This window comes from Leucopleurus acutus (assembly GCF_964270905.1).
Source record: "Leucopleurus acutus genome assembly, chromosome: 20".
Taxonomy (NCBI): domain Eukaryota; kingdom Metazoa; phylum Chordata; class Mammalia; order Artiodactyla; family Delphinidae; genus Leucopleurus; species Leucopleurus acutus.
The window spans coordinates 51,705,299-51,722,610 of NC_139162.1; the positions used below are offsets into that span (position 1 = coordinate 51,705,299).

The 17,312-nt window shown below is 57.6% G+C and overlaps 3 protein-coding genes across 3 annotated transcripts in view; 2 read left to right on the forward strand and 1 right to left on the reverse strand.

Annotated features, from left to right (window-relative positions):
• SULT2B1 (sulfotransferase family 2B member 1) overlaps positions 1 to 6,491 on the forward strand; it is a gene marked incomplete at both ends in the record, with an annotated part of 33,413 nt that extends 26,922 nt beyond the window's left edge. The window contains 4 exons of the mRNA XM_082862262.1: positions 1,006 to 1,132; positions 1,351 to 1,445; positions 4,106 to 4,286; positions 6,298 to 6,491. Of these exons, the coding sequence (XP_082718388.1) occupies positions 1,006 to 1,132; positions 1,351 to 1,445; positions 4,106 to 4,286; positions 6,298 to 6,491 (597 nt within the window). The remainder of the gene's footprint in view (positions 1 to 1,005; positions 1,133 to 1,350; positions 1,446 to 4,105; positions 4,287 to 6,297) is intronic.
• Positions 6,492 to 7,558: 1,067 nt separating this feature from the next.
• FAM83E (family with sequence similarity 83 member E) lies at positions 7,559 to 16,003 on the reverse strand (the record flags this gene model as incomplete). Its single annotated transcript, XM_082862684.1, has 5 exons — positions 7,559 to 7,834; positions 9,285 to 9,732; positions 13,436 to 13,560; positions 13,912 to 14,079; positions 15,530 to 16,003. The coding sequence occupies 5 exons, from the start codon at positions 16,001 to 16,003 to the stop codon at positions 7,559 to 7,561; spliced, it is 1,491 nt and encodes a 496-aa protein (XP_082718810.1).
• On the forward strand, positions 10,989 to 11,369 carry SPACA4 (sperm acrosome associated 4; the record flags this gene model as incomplete). The annotated part of the gene is made up of 1 exon (XM_082862428.1): positions 10,989 to 11,369. One exon carries the CDS (start codon positions 10,989 to 10,991, stop codon positions 11,367 to 11,369), a length of 381 nt encoding a protein of 126 aa, XP_082718554.1.
• Positions 16,004 to 17,312: the final 1,309 nt, after the last annotated feature.

The window sequence follows — 17,312 nt, forward strand, 5'->3', positions numbered from 1 at the left end:
ACTCAGCAAAGCTGTTATACTCACGATTCTAGCTTATCACGGAGGAAGGATAGAGATTAAGGTCAATGAAAGGAAGAGGTGGGAATTCCCTGGCGGTCCAGTGGTTAGGACTTTGTGCTCACACTGCCGAGGGCCCGGGTTCAATCCCCAGTCCGGGAACTAAAGTCCCACAAGCCATGTGGCGAGGCAAAAAAAAAAAAAAAAGATGAAGGGAAGAGGTGCCTGGGGGAGGGTGAGACCAGCCACCAGCTTCAAGTTATCTCTCTCCCAGTGGAGCTGCATGGACAGTGCTCAGTCCTCCAGCAATGACATGTGACAACACACACGGAGTATCACCAAGGAAGCTCACCCAGACCTCGGCATGCAGGGTTTTTGTTGGAGGTTGGCCACATAGCCATGGCTGACCACCTGGGTGGCTGACCTTGGTCCTGGGGGAGGACAGATCTGATGCGGCTGGAGTGGGGTTAGTTGTGGACTATCAAGCCGGTAAACAGATTGGAACCAGGTCGTCAGGGCCTTGAATGCCAGACCCAGGGTCTGGGACTCCACTCTGGGGCGCTGGAGAGCCGAGGAGGGCACGGTCAGCTCTGGGTGCAGAAAGACCCTCTGGGGCTGTGTGGAGGCTGGGAGGCAGGGGAGGAGGCTGGGGCCTCCTCTGCAGGAATGGGAAGGAAAGGTGACTGTCCTTCTCTTGGTCAACACCCGTCACCATGATCTCCCCTACCCTGAACCCCAGACCTTCCTCTTCCACTCTTTATTTCCTGAAGCCAAATTGTCCCTCCACCTGGTCTTGAAACAGTCCCTCTCTTTTCCTAGAATGTGGTTGGAGGGAGCTCTCCCCTCCTGTGGATTGAGGTGAACTGATCTGAACTCCCATTAGCTAGGAAGTCCCTTGAGAAGTCTACCCTGAGTCCGTCCTGCTGCAGGATCAGAAGAGAGAGGTCTCGAGGGCACGAAACCTCGGGGTCTGACATCTTCTCCCCTCTTCCCAACACCCACACACAGGTGATCTACATGGGCCGGAACCCCCGGGACGTGGTGGTCTCGCTCTATCACTACTCCAAGATCGCCAGGCAGTTGAAGGACCCTGGCACGCCTGACCAGTTCCTGAAGAACTTCCTCAAAGGCGAAGGTGAGGACTGGGGCAGAGTGAGGTGGGGGGAGCCCCTAGTGGACAGAGGAGGGATAAGAAGGAGCTGGGGAGAGGCAGGGATGGGGAGCTTGGAGGGAGGCCTCCAGCTCTAAGGGGCCAAAGCCTGGGGCCATGTGGGGCTAGTTGGGCCCCTCTGAGCCCCAGCGGGGGGTGGCCCAGCTGCCCATCCCTCACCCTGCCTGTCTCTCTGCCCTCAGTGCAGTTCGGCTCCTGGTTCGACCACATTAAGGGCTGGATTCGGATGCAGGGCAAAGAGAACTTCTTGTTTATCACCTACGAGGAGCTGCAGCAGGTGATTCCCCCTCCCGCACCTCCACCCAGCGCCCCCTCACTCCTCCCTTCTTCACGCCCTCCAGCTCCCCTTCCCAGATGGCAGAGAGCTAAGGAGAAAAGGCAAGTGGGGAAGGAGGATTCGGAATGTGTGTGGGCACGATTTTCAGAACGGTGGTCAGGGGAGAGCCATGGAGCTATCTGGGGAAAAGTGTTTCGGGCAGAGGGAAGAGCCAGTGCAAAGGCCCTGAGGTGAGAGTGTGATTGATGTGTTCCAAGGAGAGCAAAGAGGCTGGAGTGGCCAGAGCTGAGAGGGGGTAGGGTGGGAAATGAAGGCACAGAGGGGATGGGACCCACAGTGAGAATTTTGGCTTTTCTCTGAGTAGGTGGGAGCTACAGGTGGCCTCTGAGCAGGGGACGTGATAGGTTAAATGAGACGATACAAAACTGTGACCCATGGGAAGTGATGATGGTTTCACTATGGTTGTGACCTGAAAGGCAGAGGGAAGCAGTGGAAGGAGACAGCCTTTGGAGGCAGACGGGGAGCCTGTCTGGACCCCGTCAAACATCCCTGGGGCAGGCACCTGGGAGAGAGAGGCCTTCTGGCTGGGGCAATCAGGAAGGGCTGCCTGGAAGAAGGGGCCATGCAGAATGACTACGACTTTGCCCGGCTGTAAGGAGGACGCTGGGCTTCCAGATGGACCAATCCACAGTGAACGTGTCCAACTCTTCTGTGTTCTTAACAAAGATCTGTTCTGAGAGGCTGGGAATCTAAGCGGTTCCCAATACGTGTTCCTTCACCAACGGCCCCAGACACGTTCTCTTCCTGTGTGTGCATTTCATGTATTTTTCGTATCCTCCTTTTTGTTGGTACTTTGTGTAGCAGAAAGAGCCTGGATTTTGGTGTTCAAAAAGCCGTTAAAACCCTCTTTAAAATCTCAGAGCCTCAGAGATCTCATCCTTAAAATGGGTGGAAAATGCTGGCTCAGAGGGTTCTTAAGGACCACAGTACCTGGCTTTGGCATTGTAACCGTCTGACAAGGTACAGCAAAGTGTTAGTATAGTGTGCCAAAGTAAGAGTAATTAGGTTCTGAGCAAGGGCCTATCTGATTAATAATAACCATAATAGCCAATGTTTCCGCCTCTCAAACTGCAAAATATGGTCATTTTTAAATGGTTCACCCCAATATTATTATCGCCCCCGTTTTATAGAGGAGGAAAGTGGGGGCTTATAACCTCGAGAGAGTTGAGAAACTGCCTGAGGCGTACAGCTCTTCACTGCAGACCCCATGGGTTTTGTTTTTTTTTTTTCCCACCCTGGTAAATCTCTTTTGATGGAAAGATCTAGAAAAGATTTCGGCATCACCCCTCCCCTCTGTTTTCCATCAAGCTTTGTTCTCTGAACCAAAAACTGGGCCACGCAGCCTGACCGAGCTTCTGGGCTGCCCCTGAGTGTGAGGAACTGCCAACATGTTAGAATTTCTGGGACACGTCAGTGGTTCAAGAGGATAAAGGGATGGAGGCTTATGAAACCAAGAATGACCTGGAAAATCTGGGCCGTGGGGTCGGTGGAACTGACCAGAAGGCTGACTGTGCCGGGCGCTGCGTATCAGGGAAATCAGGGAGATAGAAGAGAGGATTGTGGGCTCTGGAGACTCAAATCTGAGCTCCTCCTTGGCTGTGTGACCCTGGAAAGTGTCTTCCCCTCTCTGGGCCTCCATTTACTGATGGGGGTAATGACAGCCCTCTGCCAGGCTATTGGGAGGATTGGCAAAATACACATGAGGGGCTTGGACTAGAGATCGGTACACAGTAGGTGCTTAATCCACAGTGACTGGAACCATCAGTCATGAGGGAGGAGATACTTGAGCTGCATCTGGATGGGTAAGTCCGTCAGGTGGAGAAGGGTGGTGCAGGGCATTCCTGGCAGCCCCATGCCAAGGCCTGCAGGGAGGAAAGCACAGGGAAGGAGAGGAAAGACCAGGCCATGCCTGTCCTTAAAAGCGAGGCCTGGGGACTGGGGCCCTGGGAAGCCACAGGAGGGCTGGGAACAGGGGAGGGGCAGGGTGAGCTCTGGGTGTGAGGGACTGGAGGCAGGGAGGCCGGGGAGGAGGGTGAGGCGAGGGTCCAGAGGGAGAGGACGAGGCCTGGCCAGTGCTAGGGGCTGTGGGGACACAGAGGAGGGGATATGGCAGAGAGCTGAAGCAGGAGAGCCCGGGCTGTTGACTGACAGGGGCAAGAGGGGGAAGGGGCAAGGGGAGGTGAGGCCGGGCCAGGAGTCTGGCTCTGGGTGAATGACGGGGCTGTTCTGGGATGGGGACCTGGGGTGGAGGGCAGTTTGGGGCACAGACCAGTTGACACCTGTTTCAAACCTGAAAGAGGGTGACTCTCCATAAGATGCTGGACTGACCTCTGCCCCCTGCTGTGACCTCTGACCCGGGCCCACCCCTTCCCTCCCACCCACAGAACCCTCCAAAACCCCACACTGTCAAAAACCTTCAGAGGCCATAGCCCAACCCTTCGGCTTGGAGGTGAGGAAACTGAGGCAAAGAGGCAGAATCACCCAGATTCCAGGTCTGGGTTGGGAGTCAGGCAAATAAACTCTGGGACTGATGCTCCTTCCTGGTCTGGGCTCCCCTCCCTCCGCTGACTCATCCCCTGATCCCTCTCCCCTGCCCCCAGGATCTCCACAGTTCCGTGCAGCGCATCTGTCAGTTCCTGGGCCGGCCACTGGGCGAGGAAGCGCTGGAGTCCGTCGTGGCGCACTCGGCCTTCAAAGCCATGAAAGCCAACACCATGTCCAACTTCTCCCTGCTGCCCCCCAGCCTGCTGGACCAGAGCCACGGTGCCTTCCTCCGGAAAGGTGAGGGGACTCTGGGGTTCCAAGCCCCATTAGGCCACTGCCTGGCTGTGTGTCTTGGGCCAGTTATTTAACCTCTCTGGGCCTGTTTCCCCAGCTGTTACATGGGGATGCTCCAACAGAGCTGCCTTCATGGGGTCACTGTGGACCCATGAATCCATACACAGGGCTTAGCACGGGGCCTGGCACACAGCTGGTGCTGCAGATGTGCCTGCCGTCTCAGACCCACCACTCCCAGAGAGCTCCCCGTGGGAAGAAGACGCATCAGGGCGTTGCCATAGCCAGCTCTGAACGCTGTGAGGCTATCTGGAGTCCTTGGGAATCCTTCTTAGCGTTAAAGTTCACCCCAGAGATATTCAAGTGTTGGATTACAGGCTGAGGGTGGGAGTGTATTAGTTTTCTATTCCTGCTGGAACCAAATACCACAAACTGTGTGCCTTAAAAAACCACACACATTCAGGGCATTTCCTGGCAGTCCAGTGGTTAGGACTCACTGCCGTGGCCCCGGGGTTGGGGAACTAAGATCTCGCACGGTGCAGCCAAAAAAAGAAAAAAAAAAAGAAAAGATTAAAAAGAAAACCACACACATTCACTCCCTTACCATTCTGGATGTCAGAGGTCCAAAAGCAGCCTCACTGAGCTAAAATTAAAGTGTCAGTACCGTGTTCTTTCTGGAGACTCTAGGGGAGAATTGGTTCCCGGCCTTTACAGTTTCCAGACCCGCCTGCATCCCTTGGCTCGTGGCCCCTTCCTCCACCTTCAAAAACATCTTCTACTTTCTGACGCTGACCCTCCTGCATCCTCTTATAAGGATGTTTGCCATTAAGCGTCAAGATCTTTAACTTAATCACATCTGCAAAGTCCCTTTTGCCGTGTCAGGTCACATATTCATAGGTTCTAAGGGTTAGGTCGTGGACATCTTGGTGGGAGCTCATTATTCAGCCCACCACAGGGAGCCCCCCAGACCTCACTAGGGGTGTCATGTAATGTGGTATATTTGTTAAAATTCAAAATACTGTGATCCACAGGGAGGGGGAAGGGTAAGCTGGGATGAAGTGAGAGAGTGGCATGGACATATATACACTACCAAATGTAAAATAGCTAGTGGGAAGCAGCTGCGTCGCACAGGGAGATCAGTTCCGTGCTTAGTGACCACCTAGAGGGGTGGGATAGGGAGGGTGAGAGGGAGGGGATATGGGGATACATGTATACATATAGCTGATTCACTTTGTTATACAGCAGAAACCAACACAACATTGTAAAGCATTTATACTCCAATAAAGATGTTTAAAAAAAAAATACTGTGATCCAAAGGACTTTGGCCCCAGGAATCCAGGTAAAGGCTAGTGGCCCTGGTTATCCCATGCGATAAGAAACTTGAGGGATCTGAGTGCTCACCTCAGGGCACAGAGAACTAGCAAAGTCATGCCCCTTACCTTCTCGGTTGCTGTGAGGGGCTAAGGAGTGAATCCTGGCAAACGGTCGGCATGCACTTTCCCCACTAAGTGCAGGGAAAGCACTGGTTCCCAGTGTCAGAGCAATACTGAAGGTAGTGGAGGCGTTGGAACACTGGAGCAAGGAAGCCCTGTTCTAGCAAGGGAGGTGAGGGACAGGGCACAGGGGAGGTGATACAGGGGCAGGGAAGGATGTGCAGGAATGCTAGGTGAGGAGGCGGATGTTCTGGGTAGAGATTTAAGAGGTCGGTGGAGGAAGGTAGGAGGTCTGCTGGAGGGAGGAGTAGGGCAGGAGGAAGCTGAGCGAGGGAGGGGGCAAGAATGGCGCCCAGGGGTCTGGCCAGGCGACTGGTTGCCAGTGTAAGTAAGTGTCAGCCATCATCGCAGGAGGGAAAGGGGCCAAAATGGAGATGGAGGGCGCCGGGGGAAGGCCAGCGCTTCTTGCAAAGGGAACGCCATAGGCAAAGGCCAGGAGGTGGGAAAGAAGGTGCTGGGATCTTGGGGGCGGGGGACGATGCTCTGGATACCCCTCACCTCGGCCGTCCCTCCCTTCCCTCCAGGGATCTGCGGTGACTGGAAGAACCACTTCACGGTGGCGCAGAGCGAAGCCTTCGACCGAGTCTACCGCGAGCGGATGCGGGGGCTGCCGACCTTCCCCTGGGACGTGGACCCCGAGGACGCCGGTCCGGACCCCGACCCCAGTCCCGACCCGAGTCCCAGCCCAGACCAGGCCTCCGAGCCACCCCACCCGTGACCCTGAGAATAAACGCATCGCTACTGCCCCGGCTCCTCGATGCGCCTTGGAGGTGGCGTGCCGCAGGCGGGCGGCAGGGGGCGCGCGAGGGCGGACGGGGCGCCTCTGCCGGCCACCGAGGCCGGGGTGGGGACCCGAGCAGGGCACCCAAGGCCTGGGGAGGGCGAGGTCCGCTAACCCACCTGGCACGCCAGTGGGGTCGGTGATTCAGAAGCCTCTCCCAGAGGCAAAGGTGGGGGAAGGGAGGCCAGCACTGGGCACCTGACCCCCCTAGGGTCAGGGTGCTGCAGCCCAGACTCCTGGATCCTCGGGAAGCAGAGTGATGCCGACCAGGGCCCCTGGGTCCTTGGGGAGGAGGGTGTTGGGGCCCCGGACTCCTGGGTCTGAGGGAGTAGGGGCGTCAGGTCTGGACTCCTGGGTCTCCCATGAGACTGTGGAAATGCAAGTTTCTGGCACAAAGCAGCTTTATTCTGAGCAGGGGTAAAAGGCATCCCTAACAGTTCCCCCCTTAGCGTCCACAAAACAGTTCCAGCACCTGCTGGGTCCCTCTCCATGGCCCTGACCTGTTCCCCAACAGGCGTGTCCTCACCAATTTCCGGTCCCTCATGATTCAGCTCGGCTCCCCTGGTCAGGTTCTCTCCTCTCCTCGGCCAAGCTCAGTTTACCCACAGCTCCCGAGCATGGCAGGTGCAGGAAGCCCCCCCTCAGCCCCAGGGACGCCCCATCTTCACTCCACACAATTCCAGCATGGGGGCCACTCAGCCAGGCCTCCCCTCAGAGAAGTTCTGACCCGGCCGGAACACGATGTGTGCTGTTCTAGGATGCCAGCTAGTGGAGACCTTATGCCCATTTTCTAGGCTGTGACAATGAGGTCTAGAGTGAGCACCGGGCTTGCCCAAGTTCTAGAACAAGTGAAAAGAAAAGAAAAGAAAAGAAAATCCCTTCCACTTCCCAGACACTGAGGTCAGAAGCCTTGTTCAAGGTACAACAGTGAGGCAGGGGGGCTTTGAGCAACAGTTGTCCGACTGTCTTGGGACGGGGCCAGCCCCATTTGGCTTCGGCTCCTGTCAGCGCCGCCCCCTGAGTCCTGGCTGGGCGGCCCGGTCTGGCTGCCGGATGCCTCTGGGTTCTGGGAGTTTGGAGGCAGCATCTTCACCAAACCGCCTTCGGGTCGGGGACGGATAGTGGAGGCGGCGGGCAGGGATGAGAGGCAAGGGGCCACCCCAGGGCTGGGACGGGGCCAGCGGACCGGAGTCCACCTCACCACCGGGGGCCCCTCCAGCGCCCCGCTGCCTCATCAGAGCCTTGGCTGGGGTGTCCTTGGAGCCCCAGAACTTCTTGAGCTGTGGAGGGAAAGAGAGGGAGGTGAGAGGAGGCACTTGGGGGCCCAGAGGAGGAAGGAGGTGAGACCGGAGGGAGGTGATGACGGAGGGGAGGGTGTGAAATTCCGAGGGGTCTCCAGAACCAGGAAGGAAGTGAGTGGGGAGGCCAGGGACGCCCAGACCTACAGAAGGGGCAAGGAGTTGCATCCCCACACGCAGCTTTGCAGTGGGGGAGGAACAGGAAGCAGCTGGCAGCTTCATGGGGGGAGCAAATATTTGCCAAGGGAGTTGATGCTGGGTGAGGGCGGCTCAGGACAGGGGAGAAGTGAGGACCTGGCCCTTGCCCATCCCTCTTCTCCCCTTGACCCGGGTGGAGGGAGATGATTCCTGGGACTTTCTCCCTCACTCTCCAGAGAGTCCTTGAGCTCCCACTTAGCAGATGGGGAAACTGAGGCTCAGAGGGGGCACAGCTCGCAGAGGAACTGACCCCAGGTCTGTCTGGATCCAAGGAGAATCCACCGGTTTCTCCCACGTGGCTCTGCTCTTACCCTCTCCATAGCCCACTTCACAGCTGAGGACACTGAGGGGCCCGCCCAGGGTTCCCCAGAGAACTGGGGCAGGCTCTGCTGGAACCCCAGTGTCTAAGCAGCTGGGGGAAGGGAGGGGAGACCCCCCTGACCTTCCCTAATCCCCTCCCCAATACCCCTAGCACACTCGAATCTAGGAAGCCAGCAAGCAGAGCATTTAAAAGTCTTGCCTGGGAGGCAACCAGGGCTAAGGTCCAATTCCTCCCTGGTGCCTCAGTTTCCCCATCTGTGAAATGGGTGGGTGGAGAGCTGTAATCACATCCACCTCATAGGGTTACATTTAACCACCTCTGTGAAAGCGCTTGGCACGGGGCCTGGCACGTGGCAAGGTGCCTGCAAAAGATCGTTGCTTTGACTTGGGCAAGTTAAACACAACCTCTCTGAGCCTCAGCTTTCCCATCCATAAAGGTGAGTGTAATAAGAGTATCGCTTCATTGCCCTGGGAAGATATCAGGAAATCAAAATAAATTCCACTTTGGGAATTTATTGTAATGATGGTGATTATTCTATTTCTTTCGATTTCATTGACTCCTCCTCCCAAGCAAACTGAGGATGGGGACACTAGCTCAGTCCATTTCCTTGATGAGAACACTGAGGTTCAGAGAAGGCATTTCTCTCCCTCCCACGCCCGGAGCTCTCACAGTTGGTGTATCTTGCCAGGTTTCACACCCAGGGCTCTCGGGGTCTCTGCCCAGTGTTACCAGGCGCTCCCCTGCCCAGCACACAGTAGGGATACAGGAAGTGGACGATGCGATTATGAACGCAGGGGAGCAGTTTTGTTTTTCCCCGCCCCACCCCACCCCCGGGGCCAGGCACATCGCAGGCGCTCACATGCCTCTATCCTCTTCCAGCTATTCTCTCTCAGGCCAGCCACCAGGTCTCACCTCATTGTCACCATCACTAGAGCCTGACAGCTGGGACAGGCGGCTCAGGTCCCATAGGGAGCGGCTGTGCTGGGCCAGGGGGCCACTGGGGGTCCGGGCTCGCTGTACACTCCTCAGGATGTCGCTAAGAGCTGGCCCTGGCTTGGCCAGGGTCTCCTGCCTGTCCCCCTCGAAGACTTGGCAGGCGGCCAGGCGTTGGGCCAGCGAGCCATCAGGCAGTGGTGGCGGCGACAGGGGGGCCACGGAGCAGCGGCGGGCCACGTGATGCGGGCTGTAGGCCAGCTGCAACCCCCCCAGGGCTCTGACAAAGGGACCCGGGGTGGGCGCGGGCGGAAGCGGCCAGGAGGCCGCATAGAGTGTCCGGAACTCTCGGCTGAAGGCATCGGCGATCTCACCGGTCAGCAGGGTCACCAGGCCACGGTGCAGGCGTGAGTCACTCCATGTGAAGCTGGGGGGCACAGAGGTGGGGGTCAGGATCGCCAAGCATCCCCAGAAGCCTGGTCTGGCCCCCATCACCAGGCCCCAACCTGGTCCCAGGGCGGGCTCTGTGACCTCCGCCAAGTCCTGCCATCCCTCTGGCCTCAACATGCACCTCTGTAGAATGGGAACAATGAAGTACCTACCCCAGAGGGTTGATATGAAGACAACATCAGTTAACATACTTAAATGATCATCTGGAATCAGACTCGAGTTTAAACCTGGCCTCTGCCTTGTCCCCATGGAGGGATGCCTCAGTTTCCCCCTCTGGAGAGAGATGGGATTCTGACACCCTCAGGGACTGAAGACTCAGCTGCTTCCTACAGTGATTGCCATTTATTAAGTGCTTGCTGTGTGCCAGGCTCTAGGTGTGCCTGCTCCCTGCCTCAGTTTGTTCATCTGTAATATGGAGCTAAAACGTAGGAAGATTAGAATCAGAGAACATGGGTCAGGCCTCTGGCCCGGGGCCTGGTAGGTGCCCAGCATTAAAATCCTGCAAGCCGTGGTGAGCTGTGCCCTTACTATCCCTGTGACCACAGTGGCTGTGATTTAAAGCATTGAGCACAGGTCTTGGTGCACAGCAGGTGCTCAGTAAATGCTCTCTTGAATTAAATGAACCTGGACTCTTGTCCTGGCTCAGGGGACCTTGGACGTATCAGTTTTCCTTCCTGAGCTTCATTGGTTTGCCCATCGGAAAAACAGGCTCGCCCCGGGCTGTGTATCTTGCACGTGGCGGGACAGCACCCAGCGCCCGGCAGAGCGGATGAGTTCGCAGCCGAGATGATGAAAGTTGGTCTGAGCTCCCTTACCTAGGTGGAGTGGCAGTGTCCTTGCTCCCGGGCAGGTCGGCCGGCCAGCCTGCCCCTCACATTGTGACACCCCTCCCCCACCTATGACCTCACCCCCAGAGCAATCGGTGGGAACCCTGGGTGGGGTCTGTGAGGTCACCCCATTCCGCTGCACAAAGTCTCTTGTCAGGCAGCGGCCACTGGCTCATCTCCATCCCGGTGGAGTTTCTGAGACCCAAGGACCGGAGAGCCGTGGTCACAGCAGAGCTTCCGAGAGGGATGCGGAGCACTGGGAACCGAGGACACGCCAGGTGCTGATCCTGGGAGACCAGAACCGGGGGTACAAGCCTTGCGGGCGTGAGGAGTGCCATTCAGCAGTTCCGGGAGGCCCAGGAAGCCTACTGCCTGGCTTGGGCACCGTCACCACCGCCAGGCCACCATGGTCCTCGGCTGGCTGCTGCTTCTGGTGATGGCTCTGCCCCCAGGCACGACGGGCACCAAAGACTGCGTCTTCTGTGAGCTGACCGACTCCACGATCTGTCCTGGCACGCACATGCGCTGTGGCGATGACGAGGACTGCTTCACGGGCCATGGGGTGGCCCCCGGCGTCAGCCCCATCACCAACAAAGGCTGCGTGCCGGCCACCTCGTGTGGCCGCGAGGAGCCCGTCAGCTACATGGGCGTCACCTACAGCCTCACCACCAACTGCTGCACCGGCCACCTGTGTAACGGGGCCCCGCACCCCACAGGCGGCCGTATGGCACGGGCCACCACCGGCCTGGCGCTGGGCGCGCTGCAATTGCTCCGACATTTGCCGTGACCAACCTGGAGGGCAGGGCCCAGGACTGGTCTACCCCCTGTGCTGCCCCCCCCATGCCCCCTGCCTCCATCCCCTTCCCCTGTCAAATGGCCAGAGGCCCTGGACAACCCCTTGTGGCCCTGGCCTCATCGTTCTAGGGCTGTCACCAGAGCCCAGACCCCAGCGAAGCATCCTCGGGCCTGATTTAGTGGTGGGGAACCAGGCCCTATGGGTTTGACTGTGCTGTTGTATTTCATTGGTTCTAAGACGCGTATCATTTCACATTCTGATCAGGATGTTTCTTTGCTTTGGTGGTACCTTAGAGTCTATGAAATATGGTAAAAAATAAATAATAAACGACAGCTGACGTTTATGGAGCACTTCTTACGTTCCGTGCCAGGCATCGTTATCTCATTGAATCCCCAAGTGAAGCTGGGAACGTGGATTCTCTTCAAAACCTCCCAGTCTCGGGAATTCCCTGGCGGTCCAGCGGTTGGGACTCTGCGCTTTCATTGCCAAGGGCCCGGTGTTCAATCCCTGGTTGGGGAACTAAGATCCCGCAAGCTGCGTGTTGCAGACAAAAAAAAAGAAAAAAAGGGCTTCCCTGGTGGCGCACTTGTTGAGAATCTGCCTGCTGAGGCAGGGGACACAGGTTCGAGCCCTGGTCTGGGAAGATCCCACATGCCGCGGAGCAACTAGGCCCGTGAGCCGCAACTACTGAGCCTGCGCGTCTGGAGCCTGTGCTCCACAACAAGAGAGGCAGTGACAGTGAGAGGCCTACGCACCGCGATGAGGAGTGGTCCCCGCTCGCCGCAACTGGAGAAAGCCCTCACACAGAAACGAAGACCCAACACAGCCAAAAAAATAAAATAAAATAAATAGATAAATAAATAGATAGATAGATAGATAGATAAAAGAGCCAAGCATTTGAAGCCCTTTAAAAAACAAAACAAAAAAACAACCTCCCAGTCTCGGTGCTAGCGGTTCTCAAAGTGTGGTCCCTGGGCTAGGAGCATCAGTATCATCGACTGGGAACTTGCTAGAAATGCCAATTCTCGGGCCCCATCCCAGCCCGGCTGAAAAGGAGCAGGGCTCAGAAATCTGTTTGCTTTTTTTTTTTAACAAGTCGTCCAGGTGATTCTGACGCCTGCTCAAGGTTCAAAGCCAGCAGCCTAGAGCAAAGGTCATCAAGTGGGCACTTCCGCCCCTCAGGGGCCACCGGGCAAAGTCTGGAGACGGTTTGCGTAGTTGTACTTGGGGAAGGGGGAACGCTACCAGCATCTCCCGGGTAGAGGGCAGTTCAGCCCGGGAAAGCCCCCCCACAGCACAGAGTCATCCGGTTCCGAATGTGAGTAGAACCTCTGTTGAGAAACCTTGCTGTAGACGCACTAACTGAACCATCCCATTGTCTAGAGGGCGAAACTGGGGCACAAAGAGCGGAAGTCAGTTATGCAAAGTCACACAGCCAGTAACTGTCCGAGCTAGGATTTGACCCCAGGCCATCTGACCCGGAGTCCACGTGCCCCCTGACATGCCGTTCCCAGGAAGTAAATGCTGCTATTTTCACACTTTCCAGATGGGAAAACTGAGGTTCAGAGTGGGGAAGGCCCAATGTCACAGAACTAAGAAGTCACGGAGCCAGGTTCCAGGGTCAGTCAGCCCCCAAAGGGAGCGGAGGAGGGCCATGAGATGGTCTGAGGGCTGGGCCATTGGCATAGCAGCTCTGAGTTTGGTACAGATGCTCAGAGAGGTGGAGTTACTCCCCCAAGGCAGAGCTCAGACTTCAATCCAGGTCCCCCTGGCTTGGAAACTCCCACACACCAAGTGAGAGCCCAGTTTTCCAGATGAGGAAACACAGGGGTCACAGAGATGAAGACTTACCCCCAAGTCACTAAACAGCCCAGCAGCAGGGCCAGTGCCAGCCTGTTCTGCTACAGGATGCCTCCTCTCCCGAGCAGGGGGTTTAGACCCATTTTACAGATGAGGAAAGAGAGTCTGGGAAAGGGGATGCCAACTGCTGTCTGAAACCACTGAGGGAGAGTTGGGGACAGGAGACCGGGCAGTGTGGTGAGGGGGGGTAGCCGCACCTGTAGGATCCTGAGATGACCCTCTCGCCGTCCAGCAGCACAAACTTTTCCCGCACGTTGCCGCTCACCTGCCGACACCAACGGCTCTGGAAACTGCAGCCCCGCACGACTCGGATGTCCAGGTTCTGGGGTGGGGGAGGCACGCCTTTGCTCAGGCCGACCCCCCAGACCTCCACCCAGTGCCAAGGGCTCAGGATCCCTACAGGCTGGTCTTACCTAAGTGGCCCATGACTCTCTGGAAGGTTCTGTCCCAGCTTCCCCAGGGCCTCAGGGGTCTGTTGCAGATATTCCTGACTCAGAGGGACCCCATGAGAAGGCTGACCCCAGTTTCACCCCTGTCATGGGCATCACATCTCAGGGGACCCTCTCAGCTGGCATCCACCTCGATGACCCAGGGTCCCATGGAAGGGTCTTCGTCTGATGCTCCCAGTGCCAGGGCACTGGGGACTCAGGGGTCCCTCTTGCCAGGCCCCTACCTCAGTGGCCCAGGGGTTCACCCCCAGTTGCTGGGCCAGAATCAGGAAGGCAGGCAGCTGTTGGTGGTCTAGGAGCAGGTAGACGGGCACCCAGCGGCGTGTGGCAGCATCCACCAGGTCCGAAAGCAGGTCTGGGTCAGTGAAGACATCCATGACCACGGCCACCAGCTGAGGGTGGGGAGAGGGGCTGTGGGTGGAGCCTAGGGCTTAGGGGGAAATGCAGAGGGTGAGGTGCTCTGGAGGGTTTAAGGGCCCAGTCTCCATGGGATGTTCAGGGAGCCTGAGGGGGAGACCCCCCAGACATGCACTATGTTCATGCAGTGCCTACGTGTGAATGAGAAGAAAACAGCCCTTCCTCGAGACCCACACCTCTAACTGCTTGAAAACTGTTACCATAAATCACACGTCTGCAACCGTATCCCTTGAGCTGTGACACTGCTACATGGCTGCCCTGCTCCAGAGGTCAGTGGGCTGGAGGCCCTCGCAGGGCACTGTGGGCAGCTGCCCACCTGGGTCCTCGGGAGGGATGACCTGCCAGGCCACCAAGGCGAGCTCTGGGGACTGGGGGGTGCTGAAGGCCTGGATCTTGCAGGCGGAAAAAGGTAGTGGTGATGAACCCTGACTCACTGGCCAGACAGCCTTGGTTCAGATCCCCAGGCAAGAGACAATCTGCCGTGCCTCAGTTTCCCTATCTCCTCAATGGGTACATTAAGTCTCAACCTCACAGGGTCCTCCTGAGGATTAGGCAGGTTAACTCATATAAAGCACTTAGCATGGGAGCAGTAACAGAAAAATTGTTAAAGAATCGGGGGGACTTCCCTGGTGGCGCAGTGGTTAAGAATCGCCTGCCAATGCAGGGGACACGGGTTCGAGCCCCGGTCTGGGAAGAGCCCACATGCGGCAGAACAACTAAGCCCGTGCACCACAACTACTGAGCCTGTGCTCTGGAGCCCGCGAGCCACAACTGCTGAGTGCACGTGCCGCAACTACTGAAGCCCGCGCGCCTAGAGCCCGTGCGCCTAGAGCCCGTGCGCCACAACAAGAGAAGCCACCGCAATGAGAAGCCCGCGCACCACAACAAAGAGAAGCCCCCGCTCACCGCAACTAGAGAAAGCCCGCACGCAGCAACTAAGACCCAACGCAGTTGAAACTAAACTAAATAAATAAATAAATAAATAAAATATGTAACTAAATAAACTGTTAAAAAAAAAGTGCTGTCCAGGGGGTGCTGCAGGGGAGACATCTGGGCCCTCCCCGAAAGGAGGATGGAGACCTCCACCCTGGTGGTGGAAGTGGTAGAGGAGATGACTGAGACCAGGGGGGTCATAAGTAGGTCCAAGGGCCATGGATGCCTAAGGCACCCAGGTCCTGGGGAGAAGATGGGACCCCCCCATATGTAAGAGGGAGAGGATGAGATCTGGGGGGTATGGATGCCCAAGTCCTGGGGGCTGGGAGGTGTGGATTCCTGGGTTCCAGGGATGTGGACACACAAGTTCCAGGAGGGCACAGCTCAGAATGCCTGGCTCCCAAGTGATGTGTACTCACTCCCACATCTGGGGGCTGGCATGTGAGGATGACCGGGTCTGAGGAAGGGACACTAGGCCCTTGAGGCCCCCACCTTGTGGGCGGCCTGGATTTCCTGGTGCACCAGCTCCTTGAGGGACGGTTGGCCCTCGCCAGGTGGCTGCGTGTACAGCTGTGCCCGGGTGATACCCTTCCAGGCTGAGTCCTCCGGCCAGCCCAGCCGCAGCATGGGCACCGGCTCCTCTGACTGTCCAGGCCAGTAGGTTAGGCTGCCCAAGTCCCCATCGGTGGCGGTGGCTCCCTCTGCTGCCCTGCTAGGCTCCTGCTTCGCTGCTGTCCAGTCCTCAGCCGTCGCCACCAGGCCCCGGAGCTCATCTCCACTCAGGAAGGGCCGCAGCCCCTCGCGCTGCACGCAGGCCTCAAACGCCTCCGCACCCTGGCTCAGCAGAGCCTCCAGCGCCAGCCTCTGGCCCTCGGAATACAGGAAGCTGGGAGTGGCCTCGGTCAGGGGCAGCTGCCCGGCCCCTGACTCTATTCCTCCCAGTGCTGCCAGCTGGGAGGCTGCCATCAGGCTGTTCAGGTGGGAGGACGGAGAGGCTGGATGTCCAAGGGCTTGGCCGTCTCTGGGCACTGAGCATCTGGGGGTCTCCCGACAGGGTCTGTGTGGCCGTGCAAGGCAGGACAGCCCTAAGTCCAAATGGCTCCCTGCACTGTCCCTGGTTTGCCGTCCTGATAATCAGACTGCCCAAGTGACTAACCACCGGCTGCGTGGCTCTGCTCAGACCAACAGCCCACCAGCCATCTGAGCTTCCTGCCAGCCTCTGATGGTCTGGCTGAGCCTATGACTGGCCCTGCGTGTTGGTCAGGCTGACCACCTGACACTGTCTCCAACTGTGCGATCCATCAGCTGCCCATCTCTGCTCCCCGACACACCAGCCACCTCCAGCCCGCTGGCTACACGATGCCCCAACTGACCCTTTGGCTGGCTCAGGCTGACTTCCCCATCTTCAGGCAACAGGCTGTCTGCCTGTCTCTGAGCACCCAAATGTCCCTAACTAAAGGCAGGGCGAGATGCCTGTTTCTCCCTGGCAGTCAGCACATCTAACCGACCCTCTCTGGCTGTCTCTTTGTCTGGAAGACACCGATTGCTTCCAACTGACACTCTCAGTATCTGACCGCCGAGTGGGGCACCCAGCTGGCTCCGTTAGAACCGGTTTCTCCCGACAACCAGCTAGCTGGCTCACCAGCGCTCACGGGCTGACCATCCCGGAAGACTTCTCTTTGAATCTCCCCTCTCAGCCTCGGAAGAATGCAGTCCAGCCCTAAACCTCGGTATCACCTTCCCCAGCTGGAGAACTAGGTCTGTCTCCTCTGCCGGTTGAGGACTCTGCTCCCTGAGCGTTCACACCCACTCAGGCTGCTGCAGTGGTGGATGCCCTCGACAGGGGGTTTGATTATCATGGAACCAGCCCATCTAGATTGAGGGGCCGACTAACTAGCCACAGTTCCTCAGACGGCTGCCCCTGCCTGTCTTCTGGGCCACCGGGTTGTTTCTGGCTGTCCTCTAATCAATGCTGACTCCAGCCTGGATTTCTGCCTTAATCCCACTATCTCCTGCTATCGGACCATCCACTTATTCCTAGACAAGGAACACCCTGCGTCTCTCCCTCCCAAGATGCCCCTTTGAGGATCCTGACCCTGCCTCTGGTGGGTGGACCCCTGATCCCTGCCAACAAGCAGCCCTCCTTCCAATCCCAGCACCCCGTCTGCTCCCTTCCTCCAGACCGCAGCGACCAGCCCTGCAAAGAGAAGGAAGGGGAATAAAGCCAGGCCACTCCCTCTCCCTCCTGCCCTCCCCAGACGCCCCCACTGCGTCC